This window comes from Colletotrichum abscissum (genome assembly GCF_030869225.1).
Source record: "Colletotrichum abscissum strain IMI 504890 chromosome Unknown Scaffold_32.1, whole genome shotgun sequence".
Classification (NCBI taxonomy): Eukaryota; Fungi; Ascomycota; class Sordariomycetes; order Glomerellales; family Glomerellaceae; genus Colletotrichum; species Colletotrichum abscissum.
The window spans coordinates 19304-32904 of NW_026850232.1; the positions used below are offsets into that span (position 1 = coordinate 19304).

The 13601-nt window shown below is 54.2% G+C and overlaps 4 protein-coding genes across 4 annotated transcripts; 1 reads left to right on the top strand and 3 right to left on the bottom strand.

Annotated features, from left to right (window-relative positions):
• Positions 1–255: 255 nt before the first annotated feature.
• CABS01_11526 (uncharacterized protein) lies at positions 256–2127 on the bottom strand (the record flags this gene model as incomplete). The annotated part of the gene is made up of 4 exons (XM_060544881.1): positions 256–690; positions 748–1040; positions 1098–1483; positions 1538–2127. 4 exons carry the CDS (start codon positions 2125–2127, stop codon positions 256–258), a joined length of 1704 nt encoding a protein of 567 aa, XP_060397296.1.
• A 3325-nt stretch (positions 2128–5452) lies between these two features.
• Positions 5453–6792, bottom strand: CABS01_11527 (TfdA family Taurine catabolism dioxygenase TauD; the record flags this gene model as incomplete). The annotated part of the gene is made up of 5 exons (XM_060544882.1): positions 5453–5656; positions 5709–5810; positions 5879–6250; positions 6307–6645; positions 6706–6792. 5 exons carry the CDS (start codon positions 6790–6792, stop codon positions 5453–5455), a joined length of 1104 nt encoding a protein of 367 aa, XP_060397297.1.
• Positions 6793–7702: 910 nt separating this feature from the next.
• Positions 7703–10173, bottom strand: CABS01_11528 (metallopeptidase MepB; the record flags this gene model as incomplete). The annotated part of the gene is made up of 3 exons (XM_060544883.1): positions 7703–7898; positions 8016–8743; positions 8836–10173. The coding sequence occupies 3 exons, from the start codon at positions 10171–10173 to the stop codon at positions 7703–7705; spliced, it is 2262 nt and encodes a 753-aa protein (XP_060397298.1).
• A 1284-nt stretch (positions 10174–11457) lies between these two features.
• Positions 11458–13563, top strand: CABS01_11529 (plays a role in the entry into G0; the record flags this gene model as incomplete). The annotated part of the gene is made up of 4 exons (XM_060544884.1): positions 11458–12182; positions 12247–12272; positions 12328–13262; positions 13357–13563. 4 exons carry the CDS (start codon positions 11458–11460, stop codon positions 13561–13563), a joined length of 1893 nt encoding a protein of 630 aa, XP_060397299.1.
• Between the last annotated feature and the right edge of the window lie 38 nt (positions 13564–13601).

A 13601-nucleotide genomic window follows, 5' to 3' on the forward strand; every position in this document is an offset into this window, starting at 1 on the left:
GTGTTTGAACTACCTAATGAAAGTCACGCTAGAGGATGGAACATGCAATTAAAATATTCTCGGTTGTATTGAATTGATTTTGGTATATTGCAGTAAGTATCATAATGTGAGCGGTTTTCCCGCTTCCAATGCCTCAACGCCGTGCCATGCAAATTCATTAGGTGTAAAGATTAGATCCGAGGGCCCCTCAACCTCGCCAACCATGTTGGAGCTGTATCATGATTGACTTGGTTGGGAATCATATCCCTCCTCGCTTTAGACTCTCTCCTGGTGGGAGGTTCCGTCGACGGCGCTCTTGGGCTGCAGGCCTTCTCCCTTCTCACTCTGCACGCCACCGTCGCTGACGCTGGCATCAAGGTCTGTTCCAGCCTTCTGGCGGATGCGGTGCATCTCCTCAGCAGAGGGAGGTACCCATTGGGTGCTCTTCCACGGCTTGACGCCCTCCAAGTACATGGTGTCAATTTCCTCCAAAGTGCGTCCCTGCCCCTCGATGACGAAGAAGTAGACAACGAAGCCAGCAACCAGGTTGCATCCAGCAAAGACATAGCCGTATCGGAAGTCAATGGCGCCAGTGATGAAGGGGGAGAAGAAGCCGATGAAGAAGTTCCAGATCCAGTTGCTGGCGGTGGAGAGGGACATGGCCTTGGCGCGGTATCTCGAGGGGAAGAGTTCGGCTTGGATGGTCCAGATCTTGAAGAAGTTAGTACACGATTGATGAGAGGATAGTGCGAACACTTGATGACTTACCATAGGTCCCCAGGTGGTAGCGAAGCCCAAAATGAAGAGAGAAGCGAAAACGATGAGCACGATGCCGGGGCCGACAGTATTTTGAGGGTTCTCGCGATCCAAGCTGAAGTGACCGACGGAGGCAAAGATCAGGAAGCAGATAAACATCCAGCCGGAGCCAACCATAAGCGACTTGCGTCTGCCATAGTGTTCAACAATGTAAAGACCGATAAAGGTGGTTCCAAAGTTGATAGCATTCAGGATGATCTGGGTGATGAAGGAGTTGATGTTGACAGACGAAAAGATGGTGGTTCCTGGAGGCAAATTAGACTCCATAATTCAGGGAAACGACATGGGATAAGAGGACTCACCGTAGTAAAAGAAGTAATTGGCACCGGTGAGTTGCTGGAGCATTTGCAGTCCGCAACCCAAGGCAATACGCTGGGCCATTTTCGGGGCCTTGAACATGCCAGAGAACTCCTGGACGGCATTGCCCTTGATCTGCGATTCAGCCCGAAGCTTGCTCTCAATCTCCTCGAGTTGGATGTGGATGCTGTAGTGGTTCTCGGGAGCGCCGTAAACTCGGCAAAGGGTGTTCTTGGCACGCTCAATGTTGCCCATGCGGTAGTCATAACGGGGAGTTTCGGGGAAGGCAAGAATGCCAACGCCGAGGATGATGGTCCAGAGCCAACCAAGACCAATGACGATGCGCCAAGAGCCTGAACTGTTTTCGAGATGCGTGACAGTGCCATAGTTGCTATATCTCTGTTAGTTGTCTCTCTCAGGAATGCTGCGTTGGCTGTGCACTTACAAGCACGCGGCGAGGAAAATGCCGAGAGTGATGAAAAGCTGGTAGGCACAAACGAGAGCACCGCGAATCCATGGCGGTGCGGTCTCGGCCTGGAACATGGGAACAATGAGACTGAGAGCACCGACACCGAAGCCAGCGACCAAGCGGCCAACCATGATTTGTTCCCATGCTCTTTCAGCGGCAATTTGGATGACGAAACCGATGGAAGTGATGAGGCACCAGAAGGAAATGGAGTACCGGCGACCAAACTTGTCGGCGATGGGGGCGGCGCACAAGGCACCGATGAGGGTACCGATGGAGAGGAGGCCGACGATCAGACCGGAGCGGACGTTGCTGAACTTGATGGAGCCGTCGGCCTTGTGCTCGCCGAACCGGTCGAGGAAGTCGGGCATCTCCAGGAATCCGGAGATCTGACCCGTGTCATAGCCAAAGACCATGCCACCCATGGAGATGAGGATACCCATGGCCCATGATCGCCCCGAAATACGCTTCAGCGGGGAGTAGTCGAGATGGGCGAGGTCCTGACGGGCATCGCTTGCCTTCTCAGAGGCAGGATTGTATTTGTCGAACTCAATCGTCGAGAACCCCATGTTGGGCGACGATTTGTGTGGTGTTGTTGGTAGTGATGTTTGGTGAAGTGATGGAGAGATGTGCCAATGATGGTTCGTCCGAGACAGAATGAAGCGTGTGTGAGGAGGACATGGCGGGCAGTATTATATGAATGTTTCGTCGATCGACAGACGAGACGAGGATTGAGAGCCGCTCGCAAGCGCAGGACGCTTATGCTGCTGAATGGGTGGGCAGAGTTGGGGGCGTCCAGTCTCAGTCGGCTAGGGGCGTGACGTCAAGAGAGGACCGAGGCCTTGGAGTCAGTCAATGTGCGAGGGAGACTACACTCCAGAGAGAGTGCCCGATGACTTGGGATGGACGGCGGTGCCACCGTATGCCACCGAGGTGTTGCCGTCCGGGGCCCGGGGTCTCCAGGTTGAAGGAATCGGCCCGTTCCCCATCTTTTCTGGTGTCAGGCAGAGAGAAGAGACTTCAGAGACGTGAAGGAAGCCGAGGGGACGAAGATGCAGATTTGGTGGATGTCATTGGGTGTGTGGGCGCGAACTATGGAGGCCTGGTCCAATACTTCTGTGTAGTGTCAGTGTACACCAGATTACCAATGCAGCTCTGGGGATGAGAATCATGGGATTCTTGGGAATTGTGGAAAAAGACCAGGCAGAAAACACTTACAGCGTTGGCCGGGGATAACATGGTCTGTCGATTGTTCCCTGGCACGGCGTGGAAGAAAATCGTGAGATTGAGCTACAGCTGGATGACGTTGGTGGACAAGGTGCGTTTTGTGGGAAACCCAAGGGGGGCGTGAGATGATGTAAAGTTGCCGGATCCGCTCAAGGCCGTTTTACAATGCAAAGTATCTTTTGCGCATTAACTTGGTGCGCGGTACCAAAGCCGTTTTTGTGCAAGTATAGGTACCGGTACACTAATAGAAGGTAAGTAAGGTGCAGGGTGTGCCGGAGGAACCGGGGCCGGGGTACACTACACGAGCAGGTGGTCAAGTTCTCTGGAGATTCTTTCACGGCATATTCGGATTGCGGACTTGCGATTTGAGAAGTGAGCAACTTTGTATTTGATAAACTGCGGATGAACATATGGTCAGCGACAGGCTTCTTTGAGATGGAGCTTGGTGAAATGTCGTGGTGAGGTGAGCAACTCACAACACGCAACACTTGTGACTCTTCTCTTCTGTTCGAATGTTCCTTCTCATCCAATTGAGGTACACAGTACACAAGTAGAAAGAGGGGCGATGAAATGAGGCCATCGTGATATGATACGGAATGTATCCGGCCAGCGAATCTTGTGTGGAAAGATACATTAGGTGAGTCCCTGGACAGACGACGGAATGGTGCCGCGGCAGAGGGACGGCAGGCGCTGCCGGAATTGCTGCCCACGTCACTGTCAACTGCGCACCAGTGAGAAGGCACGATGACAAGCGGGACGACACGAAATGCAGCCGCGTTGCCAATCATCGCCAAGCTGCTTCCCGACCGGGTGGATCGGATCTCGTGCCAAGGGGCCAGTTATCCCAGGCAGGTTCTCAAGGCAGGTCCCGATCGCTACCTTCTTGCCGAATGCACATGGTCCCTTTGGCCCTTCTTTCCCTGGCAACTCGAACCCGAAATGGTTTACTGTGTAATTACTGCTCGCCAAGTGAAGGCACAAATGGAAGCCATGGAAGGGCAGGAGAGCCGCTTCCTCGAGTCTCGGTAACAGTCTTGGATGATGAGAGACACAGCCAAACAAGCTCTGCCGAACGGGGGCCCAAGAAATCTTGATTGAACCACAGCACTTGCCTTAATCCCGAACCCCTGCCTCACATCCTCCTAAGTTCCTTCCTCATGAAAACCAGTACGTATCAATTCAATTCAGCCCCGCCAACACCAAACATCAGATGACGTCGTTATTCAAAACACACGGAAAGAGGAAAAAAGAATGGAAGGAATCCAGAGATGTTGGAAAAAGATATCGCCGTGACACCTTCACGGCCCATCTCCGGCTTTCCGTTCTTCAGAGCCGTCGTTGCTCTCTTTCGGCCCTTTTCTCCCCTCAACCTCCAGATGTCTCCAGAGTCTCCAGCAAAGCCCCAAATATTCTCCAGAAATCTCCATTCTTTTGCCCTTTCTGCTGCGTGCGCAGCGTGTCACGGTCTCTCTCTTCTTCCCCAGCTCCGGAAAACCCAGAGTCTCTTGCCCTATTCTACAGGTCTAACCGGTCTGTCGGTCGCCGTCCGAGGGAGAACCGACGCCAATTCTCCCCATCCTCCATCCCACCCACCCGAACCACGCAACCCACGCCATTTTCCCCTCGGGGCTCCCAGATCTGTGGTGTTCTTTTCTCTCTTCAATGGATCATTCGGGGCCCCTTCCGGGGAACGAGATGCGAATCAAAGGGGCCTCGCGCCATCCCCATTGTTTCGGCCTCCGCCACGACGCCGTCGCCCCCAACGGCCAACCACATCACCATCGAGCCCCGTCTTCCCCCGTACACCTGTCCGAGTCTCGACTTTTCTTTGATTTCTTCGGTCTCGTAAGAGGGGTCGTAAGACGAGGTCATGAGGCTCTCATGGGGTTCGGCGATTCCTAAGAAGACAAGTATCGTGCCTCGGCTTATTCGTCTCCACAGTTATTTTCGTCAGTCACGCACTCACCAGAACCACCACGAACCATACTTCCCAGTACTGTTAACTTCGCGACATATCGACGATACCCAATCTCCACTGTTATCACGCGTCACTTCTTTCCAGAGAACAAACAGCTTTCCAGCCTGTACGAGAAAAAACTGGATCTCGATTGGGAATCAAAAGTCGCCCATCAGGGGACGATCCCTCCGCCCTAATTGACTGATTGTCGGATCAGCCACGTGCCTAGCCCCAACATTCGCCATTCAGTTGCGCCAGTTCATCTCCATTACGATCCATCCGACTGTTACAGCCATACACACATTTTTTGATAATCGGCGCCGTCCACTTTTCTCGGTCGCACTGCGGTATCTCTCTGCATTGCTATGCGCACCTATTATACGGATCTATTATTGCACCTCACGATGGTCTGCACGGTTCCGGCTTCTCCGTAAACCCCCCAGGCGTTACTCTGTCACTGAACTGCCAGGGCGTCCTTGGTTATGGTCGCGGGAACGCTGGGCCAGCCGTGCTTCCTCCCGCAATAATCATTCTTCCCGTTTCAACTTCCGATCTCCCATGGCTCTCCCTGCGGTCCCGACCAGTCCCGACGATCCCCGATAAAATTTCAATGTCGCCGACATAGCACATTGGCACCTTCAGACGCGTCCAAATTGCAGACCCAAGCGTTACGTGATCAGAGCTGAACGGACCGAATGCTGTTATGCGACCTACCACGTGGACTCTAAGCCATTGACCCCCGTCGGCTTATCAGCCAAAGTGGTGATCCGAAAGCCGTGTCGCAGCCCTTCCTGTGGGTTGTGGACGTTGTAGTCCGAGATGGCAGTGTGCGCCGTCACTCTGTTATCCCAGAGAGCGACAGTTCCCTCTTCCCACTTGACGCGGACTTGGAAGTCCTGGCCGTTGTTGATATGCTGTTTCTTTTTGTCAATAGGGAACTGAAACCCGAATGCTGGTATCACAAACCTTGAACAGGAGCTTCAGCAGCGCATTTGATTCCTCATCTCGAAGGCCGACAATCCTCTTTGTGAAGCCTGGATTGATGAACAGCGCCTTTTGGCCAGTTGCCTGCGACACGGAAGACATTAGCGAGACGGACTTAATCGCGAGCTACAAGTTATGGCGACATTACATACGGGATGAATCCGAACAATGGGATGCTCCGACTTGACCGGCTCCCTCCGCACAAATTTGCCGTCTCGACGACCGTTGTCGGCTTGGGGAAAGCCGCTGTGTTCTGCTCTCAAACCCTCGAGAAGAGCTTGTATCGGCCTCGACAATCGCGCATACGCCGCCGTCTGAGAAACCCACGCCGTGTCGCCGCCCGTCTCAGGTACAGAGAGAAGTGTAAGGATCGTGACGCCCGGTGATTGGTGCTCATACGACACGTCTGAGTGGTACCCGATGGTCGAGAGTTTGTTGCTCTTGCTTCGGTTGCGATACTCATTGTCCGGACCCAGGTAGATGTTGTGCAGCTCGAGATGGTCCTTGACATGCGCGCCGACGGGCTGGAAACTTGTCAACAAACTCTTTGCCGAAATGGCAGAGTGAGATGGCCACGAACGTGGATGTGGAGAGGACCAAAGTATTCCCCGAATTCCTTTTGCTTCTCGATGCTGATGTCCTTGAAGTCTTGGTCTCGGAACACGACGACGCCGCGCTCCGCGATGAGAAGTGCAAGCTCGTCTCTCTGTCTGTCGTTCAGCTGAGATAGTTGCAAGCCTCGAATCTCGGTGCCAATGACTGGTGTCAGCTTCGTGGCCTTGATCTCTTTGTTGTCCCTCGGAAGGAGATTTAGCTTCTCCTTGTTCGCTGCGAGACCGCGGTCGTTGAACTCGAATGGCTGTAGCGGGGGGAAGGATGTCTTTTCGTCGTACACCGGCAAGTATTGGGCGTATTTGTACTAATGTCATTGTCAATTTTGTTACCTTGATACAAGTCAAGTGATGCATCAATGGCATACTTGATCGTGGATCTTATCATCGTATGCCAAGGCCAGCTTGACGGGTGCCGTCTCAGCGTGAGTTTCGGTTGTAGTGGTTGTAGACATCGTAAGTGATGGTTCTTTTTTCTTTCTTGCTTCTGGGTAATCAAATCGACAAGTTCTATCAAATGTTTAATCCGTCGCGTATCATGGCTGGTTCATTGAGCCTGCTTTAATATGGTATGAACCGAGTCTGGTATTCTAAGAGTCAATCGCGTCAATCGACGTGATATGGCGATTACTGAAGCCATTCATCCTTTGGCTCGCGCCATTGCGACTTGCATGCGGGGAAGGCAAGATAACAGCATCGCTGGGCAATATCATCATTTTGACTGGACGCGAGATCCGGAGGGGGTTCGGATGTGAAGCTTGCGTTCATCGGCATATTCCAACACCACAGCCATTGGGACCTACACTGCCCAACGAGGACGAATCAAATGGTCTCGCCCTAGCTGTACCGCTGCTATGTATTGCTGGCAGTGACACTGGCTTCGTCCTGTTGATCCATCGGCATTAGTCGACGTGGTTTACGTGATTTGTGAAGAGGATGGCATCAAGTCCGATAGTGTCCCGATGCCGAAGATGACGCGGGACCGCTTCGGCGAGAGTGGGGTGCCCGGCACCGGCTCCGGAAAACGTGTGACTATACCGGGAGAGAATCTTAGGCTTCGTATGTCGTCCCAGACAGGAAACAGTCCCTGGAAATGGAATTGGAATCGCCAGCGAATCCTGTCCAGACAAGGCACTCTGAGGAGTCGCAATTCTGGGTCGATCCTATTTTTGGGTTATTGAAGTGCTTAGTTCTTCGGCGCCAACACTGTGGCACATTCGGAGTATCGGAAGGCCACAACGTAGTTTCCAATTATTTTCTTTCTTGTGCTCTTGTCGCCGGTATATGGTAATGGTTTCCTAGCAATCACCTACAATGTTCGCAATATGATAGAACCATCACTTCTTCGGATGAGAATGGGCAAATCTACGCCGATAATCCCAATTCTTCATAAAATGGCTCCATACGGACCTCACAACCAAGAAACTCCAACAAGGTCGTCATCTCGGGCTGGCCGCCCCCCTTCTCCAGCACGCCGTACCTATACTTGCGCCCTGCTTCCCCGCTCATGGGGTCCGCCTCGAAAATGGTTGAGAAAATATCTTGCGCGTAGACTTTTGAGCTGTTCGTCGCAAACACAAGTTCGGTTAGTGAAGACTTTCTTTCATGGCCACCTAAGCCAACGGGAGGAAGTCTCCCAAGACCGGGAAAAGAGGGGGAAGAGAGAGTGTAGACTCACAAAAAGTACCCGTAGAACCCGGCATCGTACTCGTCCATCAGGTGTCCGATGTTAGTATACCCGTGTCCCCAGTTGGCATCGTCGCCTGGCAGGAGAGGCGGATCGTCCGTCGGGACGATCTCCCGTCGGAGGCTGTTCCAGAGCGTCGTAAAGTCCACGGCGGCTTCTCCCTCGACGGCACCGGCGGCAGCGTTGGCAGTTGGATCCTCCTGCGTGATGATCGACGCGGGCAGCTGATGCACAGCCATATCGAAAACGCTAATAAAAAGCTGCTGCAGCGTTCCCAGCCCCTGGCCGACGTGCTTCGCGGCAACGAGGCCCTCGACAACGGACTCTGGGATTCGTTCCGGTGGCTGGGTCGATCCCTCCCCTGCTTCTCCTTGCACTCCCCTGATGACCTGCTTCTCCTGCCAGTCCCGCAGACACTCCTCAGATAGATATGAGTAATGTCGGCCCAGCCCGCGTAGCTGCTCCGCGCTCCAGCACCAGTTCTCGAGCATTTGAGACGGCGCCTCGCCGAAGTCGACTACGGTGCCCATGGGCCCGTGGAAGCGCGCGAAGGAGGTGCGGGAGACGAGGTCGTGGATTGCGTGGCCTAGTTCGTGGAAGAGGGTTACGACGTCGGCGTGGCGGAGGAGGGTTGGGGAGGATGGAGAGGAGGGAGGGGGGAAGGAGCAGAGGAGGGCTGTGGAGGGGTATGTGCGGGTTTGGTCTGGGTTTGTGAAGCCCTGGGAGATCGTTAGCCTTGGGTAGATGTAGTAGAGAAAGAGAGAGGAATGTGGTGATGATCTCTGTGGGGTGGGGAAAGGAGAGGACTTACGGGTACGAGACTGAAGTTGGCAGGGTTCCCGTATTTCCCATCTCGATGATAGAGGTCAAGGTAAAGATACCCCAGAAACCCGCCCCCTTCATCAGCAGAGTCCCACGCGGAGAATAGCCGCACATCTTCATGCCAGACGATATCCTCCCCCTTCCCTGTGCTCGACAAGGCATCCCTCGCCTCTCTGCCAGCAATTTCGAAAAACTCCATCCCGAACAACCTCTTGAAAATACCCAGCATGCCCTCCACAGTTTGCTCTAACGGGAAGTACTCTGAAATACGCTCCTGATCAACTGCATACCCCTCCTTAAGCAACTGATTCGTGTAGTACGCCGTGTCCCACGTATACAATTTCCCATCATAAATCTCGCCCCTCTCCTCCTCGACATCCTGCCTCTTGAGCTTCAGGAGATGTTCCTTTTCCACTTGTCCGCCCTGGACTAACTTCTCTCGGAGAGAGGAGAGGAAGGACGTGACGTGAGCCGGGGACCCGGCCATTTTCTCTTCCGTGCTGAGGGTCGCGTGGTCCGGGTACCCAAGAAGGCGGGCAGCCTCGTGGCGGAGGAGGACGACGCGCCGGAAGATGGCGATGTTTTCGCGGCAGCGGTTGTCGTATGCCAACCGGGCGCGGCGGCGTGTGTTGGGCCGGTGGGCGGTGCGGAGGAGGTGGGATAGGTGGAGCGGGATCTTGATTCGGACTTTTCCTGCCGTCTCGGGGTTTCCGTCGTTCCCTTCTTCGAGACACGCGAGAGCGTCGGGCGGAAAGCCGTCTAGTTCTCGCGGGGTGAACCATACCGAGATATCTGCCTCTGCGAGGTTCTTTGCGAATTCTGCCGTGAGGGAGACGGTCTCGGCGCGAATTGCGCGGAAGCGGTCCCGGTCCGGCCCAGTGGGGATCCGGAGGCCGTTTTTGACGAATTCTCGATGTTTCTTGTTGAGATAGTTCCTGGCTTCCGGGTTTAGGTAGCGCGTTTCAGCGGCGTCGTTGTAGACAGCGTCGACGAGCTTGAAGAGCGCTTCGTTGTTGGCGGATTCGAGGTCTGCGTCGCGGAGGAGGGACCGAGCTTGGGAGGAGGCGGAGCGGGTTTCTTGGTCTGGGGAGACTGCGTTGTGGAAGAGGAGGAGGGAGGATGCGGAGTAGAGGGCGTTTTCGGCGTGAGCTAGCGGGAGGAGGGTGTTTGCGTAGGTTGCGTCGCGGGTTGAGATTGTTGATGGGATGGAGGATTGGGCTGCGCGGTGGGTTGAGATGAGGGTGGTGATTGTGGTTAGGACCTGGGAGGGGGAGGTTGTGAAGATGGGGGGTGGTTGTGGGGGGTTGCGAGGAGGGGAGGAGGCCATGGTGGTGATGAAGTGAGATGGGAGTAGGGTTGAATTGGGAGTGGAGGTCGAGGGAGTTGTCGAAGCTTGAGGTGTAGAAATTTGATGCCAAGAGCGGGATATCGTGATCTTTTGAGTCTGTGGCGTTTAGGCAGCGGTTTTGCTGGTTTGGCGGGGTATAACTCACTCGTTGGTTTCAACTTTTGCGATCTTGTTGGTGCAGGGATGATATGCGAGGGGTAGGCGGGTCGTTTGCCGGTTAGCTATCTTCAGCGATGGGACTGTTGGATTCAAGAGAGATCTGACAGAGAAAGCGTTCGTGGATGCCTTCGGCAGACCACCGGTGCCGTTGTGATGTTTACCAGAGATTGGACGAATTTGCAGTGGAATGCAAATTCCAAACACCACAAAGCGCTAGGCATCCAGTATTATCAAGGTAGTGACACAATCAGAATCTCGCAGGCAGCACTTTAAAGATAGCGCCCGAGTTAACGGACCCCTTTGTATGCAGGACTAAGGTGCCTCATGTTGGACTAATCTGCAAGCAGTCAGATCCGGGAAAGGCCCGGATGGAGCCCCCGCCCGTTTTCGGCTTGATTGGCCGATGGACTGTGCCGAGATCCGGCCGGGCCGGGGCGGGGAACGGGGCGGGGGGAAAAGCCGGGGCTCAAGGGGTCGGACGAGGGAGACCGTCTCGGCTGTTCGCTTTGAGGACAATGACTGTCTTCGAAGGATCAATTGACTAACCCCACTAGAAACGAGTTTTCTTCCGTGAGGCAATCTGGAATTGAGGGTCCACGCTGTTGTCTGGGTTGTCCAGCTTGTAGTTTGCAAATAACCTTGGCTATGATGGCATACTGAGATCCTACTTAGATGCAGTCCATGGCCTCCATTTGAAAGTGTCAAGGCACTGACAACGTGAATACCTATCATCTGGAAGTAAATGCCACCCTGCCCCTAGAAAGATTAGGCAGACGTTGGACGGTCAAGTGCAATCCCCAACCAAAGCGCGCCAGCTTTCATTTCCCCAACAATGTCAGCATCCTCCGCCAAGGATTATAGTGTCTTGGGCCATCCTACTCGCCTTTATTCATCACTTGAGGCTTCTCAATTGGATTCTTACTGACTAATTGCGTCGGTCGGGCTGATGTTCCGGCCACCGACTTTATTTGACGTCCTCACGCCACTCCTTCGAACCTAAAAACGCAATCGTTGATTCATCTCGTAGAACATAGCATCCACAGAAGATTGACTTTGTTTTTTCCTCCCTCATAACACAATTCCTTAGATTATAGCAGCGCCAACATGGCCAGCATATCTTCGGGCCTCGCAGTTGTCTATCCTGTGGATGAGGGAAGCGGCAAGCTCGGAAGCGCAACACCGTCGCGACGAGGCCCTCCCAACGAGAATCGCCATCAAATCCCCTCACCACCGCAATTCCAGGAGCCCCCCATCTCTACCAACCGCACTCCATCAGTCCAAGATGAGCATCTCAGCAATGCCCCCGATCCCGATCCGCCTCTCCCCTCCAACGCCGCCACCGCCATCCCAAAGCCCTCAGGAACAAGCATAACCCTCACAATGACATCCGTCTGCCTCTCAGCAACCCTCTCCGCCCTCGACATGACAATCGTCACCACCGCCGTCCCCAACATCGTCGCCTCCCTCGACTCCGTTGCCGGCTACATCTGGGTCGGCTCCGCATTCATCCTCGGCTTCACGGCCGTCACACCCGTCTGGGGCTCCGTCGCAGACCTCTGGGGCCGGAAACCTATTATACTGCTCGCCCTGACCATCTTCCTGGCGGGGAGCCTGCTGTGCGCGCTGGCGCCGCACATGGATGCGCTGATTGCGGGGCGCGCGGTGCAGGGTGTCGGTGCGTCGGGGATGGGGGTGATGGTGAATACCATCATCTGCGACTTGTTCTCGTTGAGGGATCGAGGGTTGTATCTTGCTATTACGTCTGTTATTTGGGCTGTAGGGAGTGCGGTTGGGCCAGTCCTTGGGGGTGTGTTTACTACGCGATTGGAGTAAGTACTCTCTTGGTAAGATATAATTATTGACTTTGACTGACCCATCTACTCTTCTTGTAAGCTGGCGATGGTGTTTCTGGATTAATCGTAAGTAGCCCCCACGTGAACTAGAACACCCAACGGAAAACTGACCATGTTCAAGTGCCAATTGGTGGCGTTGTCTTCATAGTCCTCGTCTTCTTCCTGGACCTCCCTTCACCCAACACACCAGTATTGGCAGGCCTCAAAGCCATAGACTGGACGGGAAGCGCCCTCTGTATGGGCGGAGCTCTCATGGTTCTCCTTGCCCTCGACTTCGGCGACGTCGTACACCCATGGTCCTCCGCCACCGTAATCTGCCTCATCGTCTTCGGCACCGTCGTCATTGGCATATTCCTCGTGAACGAGTGGAAATTTGCCGCTAACCCTGTTCTACCCCTTCGGCTTCTCTCAAGCTGGTCGAAAGCGGCAGCGTACAGCGTCTTCGCCTTCAACGCGTACGTCTTTATCGGTATCACGTACTACCTGCCGCTTTACTCCCAAGCCGTGCTGGGCGCGAATGCGTTGACGTCGGGGTTGTATATGCTACCGCTGATCGTCTCTTGCTCGTTGTCTGCAGCGTGTGCTGGGTTTTTCATCCAGCGGACGGGACGGTATCGAGTGCTCATGTACGCGGCGCAGGTGCTGCTGATTCTCGGCACAGGTCTACTCATCAACCTCGAGTTCGACAAGAACCTGGCGAAGCTGTTCACTTTCCAGATCCTCACCGGCGTCGGCGTGGGGCTGAACATTGAAGCGCCGGTGCTGGCGGCGCAGGCTGCGACTACGGTGCGTGATACGGCTGCTGTGGTGGCTACAATGGGTTTCCTCAGGTCTATTGCGACGGCCATTTCTGTGGTTGTTGGTGGGGTTGTCTTCCAGAACCAGATGAAAGCTGAGAACCTGTATTTGGTCGAGATGATCGGTGGCGAGCTCGCTGGTCAGTTTGATGGAGAGAATGCGTCAGCTCATGTTGAGGGCATCGCTCTGCTTGCGGCTGAGCAGCAGGTTCCTGTGCGCCAAGCGTATTTCAGAGCGCTCAAGACAGTCTGGATCATGGTAAGTAAGATCTCAACGTCGAAAAATTGCTATGTGAAATATCCTTGAGGAACCACCGTTCAGTTTGCGTACATTTGCTAATAAAAACACCCAGTACGTCGCATTTTCGGGCCTGGCGTTGGTGCTCAACCTCTTCGTATCAGAGCACCATCTGAGCGATGAGAGAAAGGCGGCTGTTCTCGGCGTCGATAGAGGAACCCCGGGCTTATTAGATCAACCAGCCCAAGTAGAGGAGATACCGCTCGAGACGACTGGCAGACAGCAAGACAATGTCCATCAACGCAGAAATCGGGCCACATGAGAAGGAAGTAGAATTCGCGCTCCTCGAGGGGAGTCATT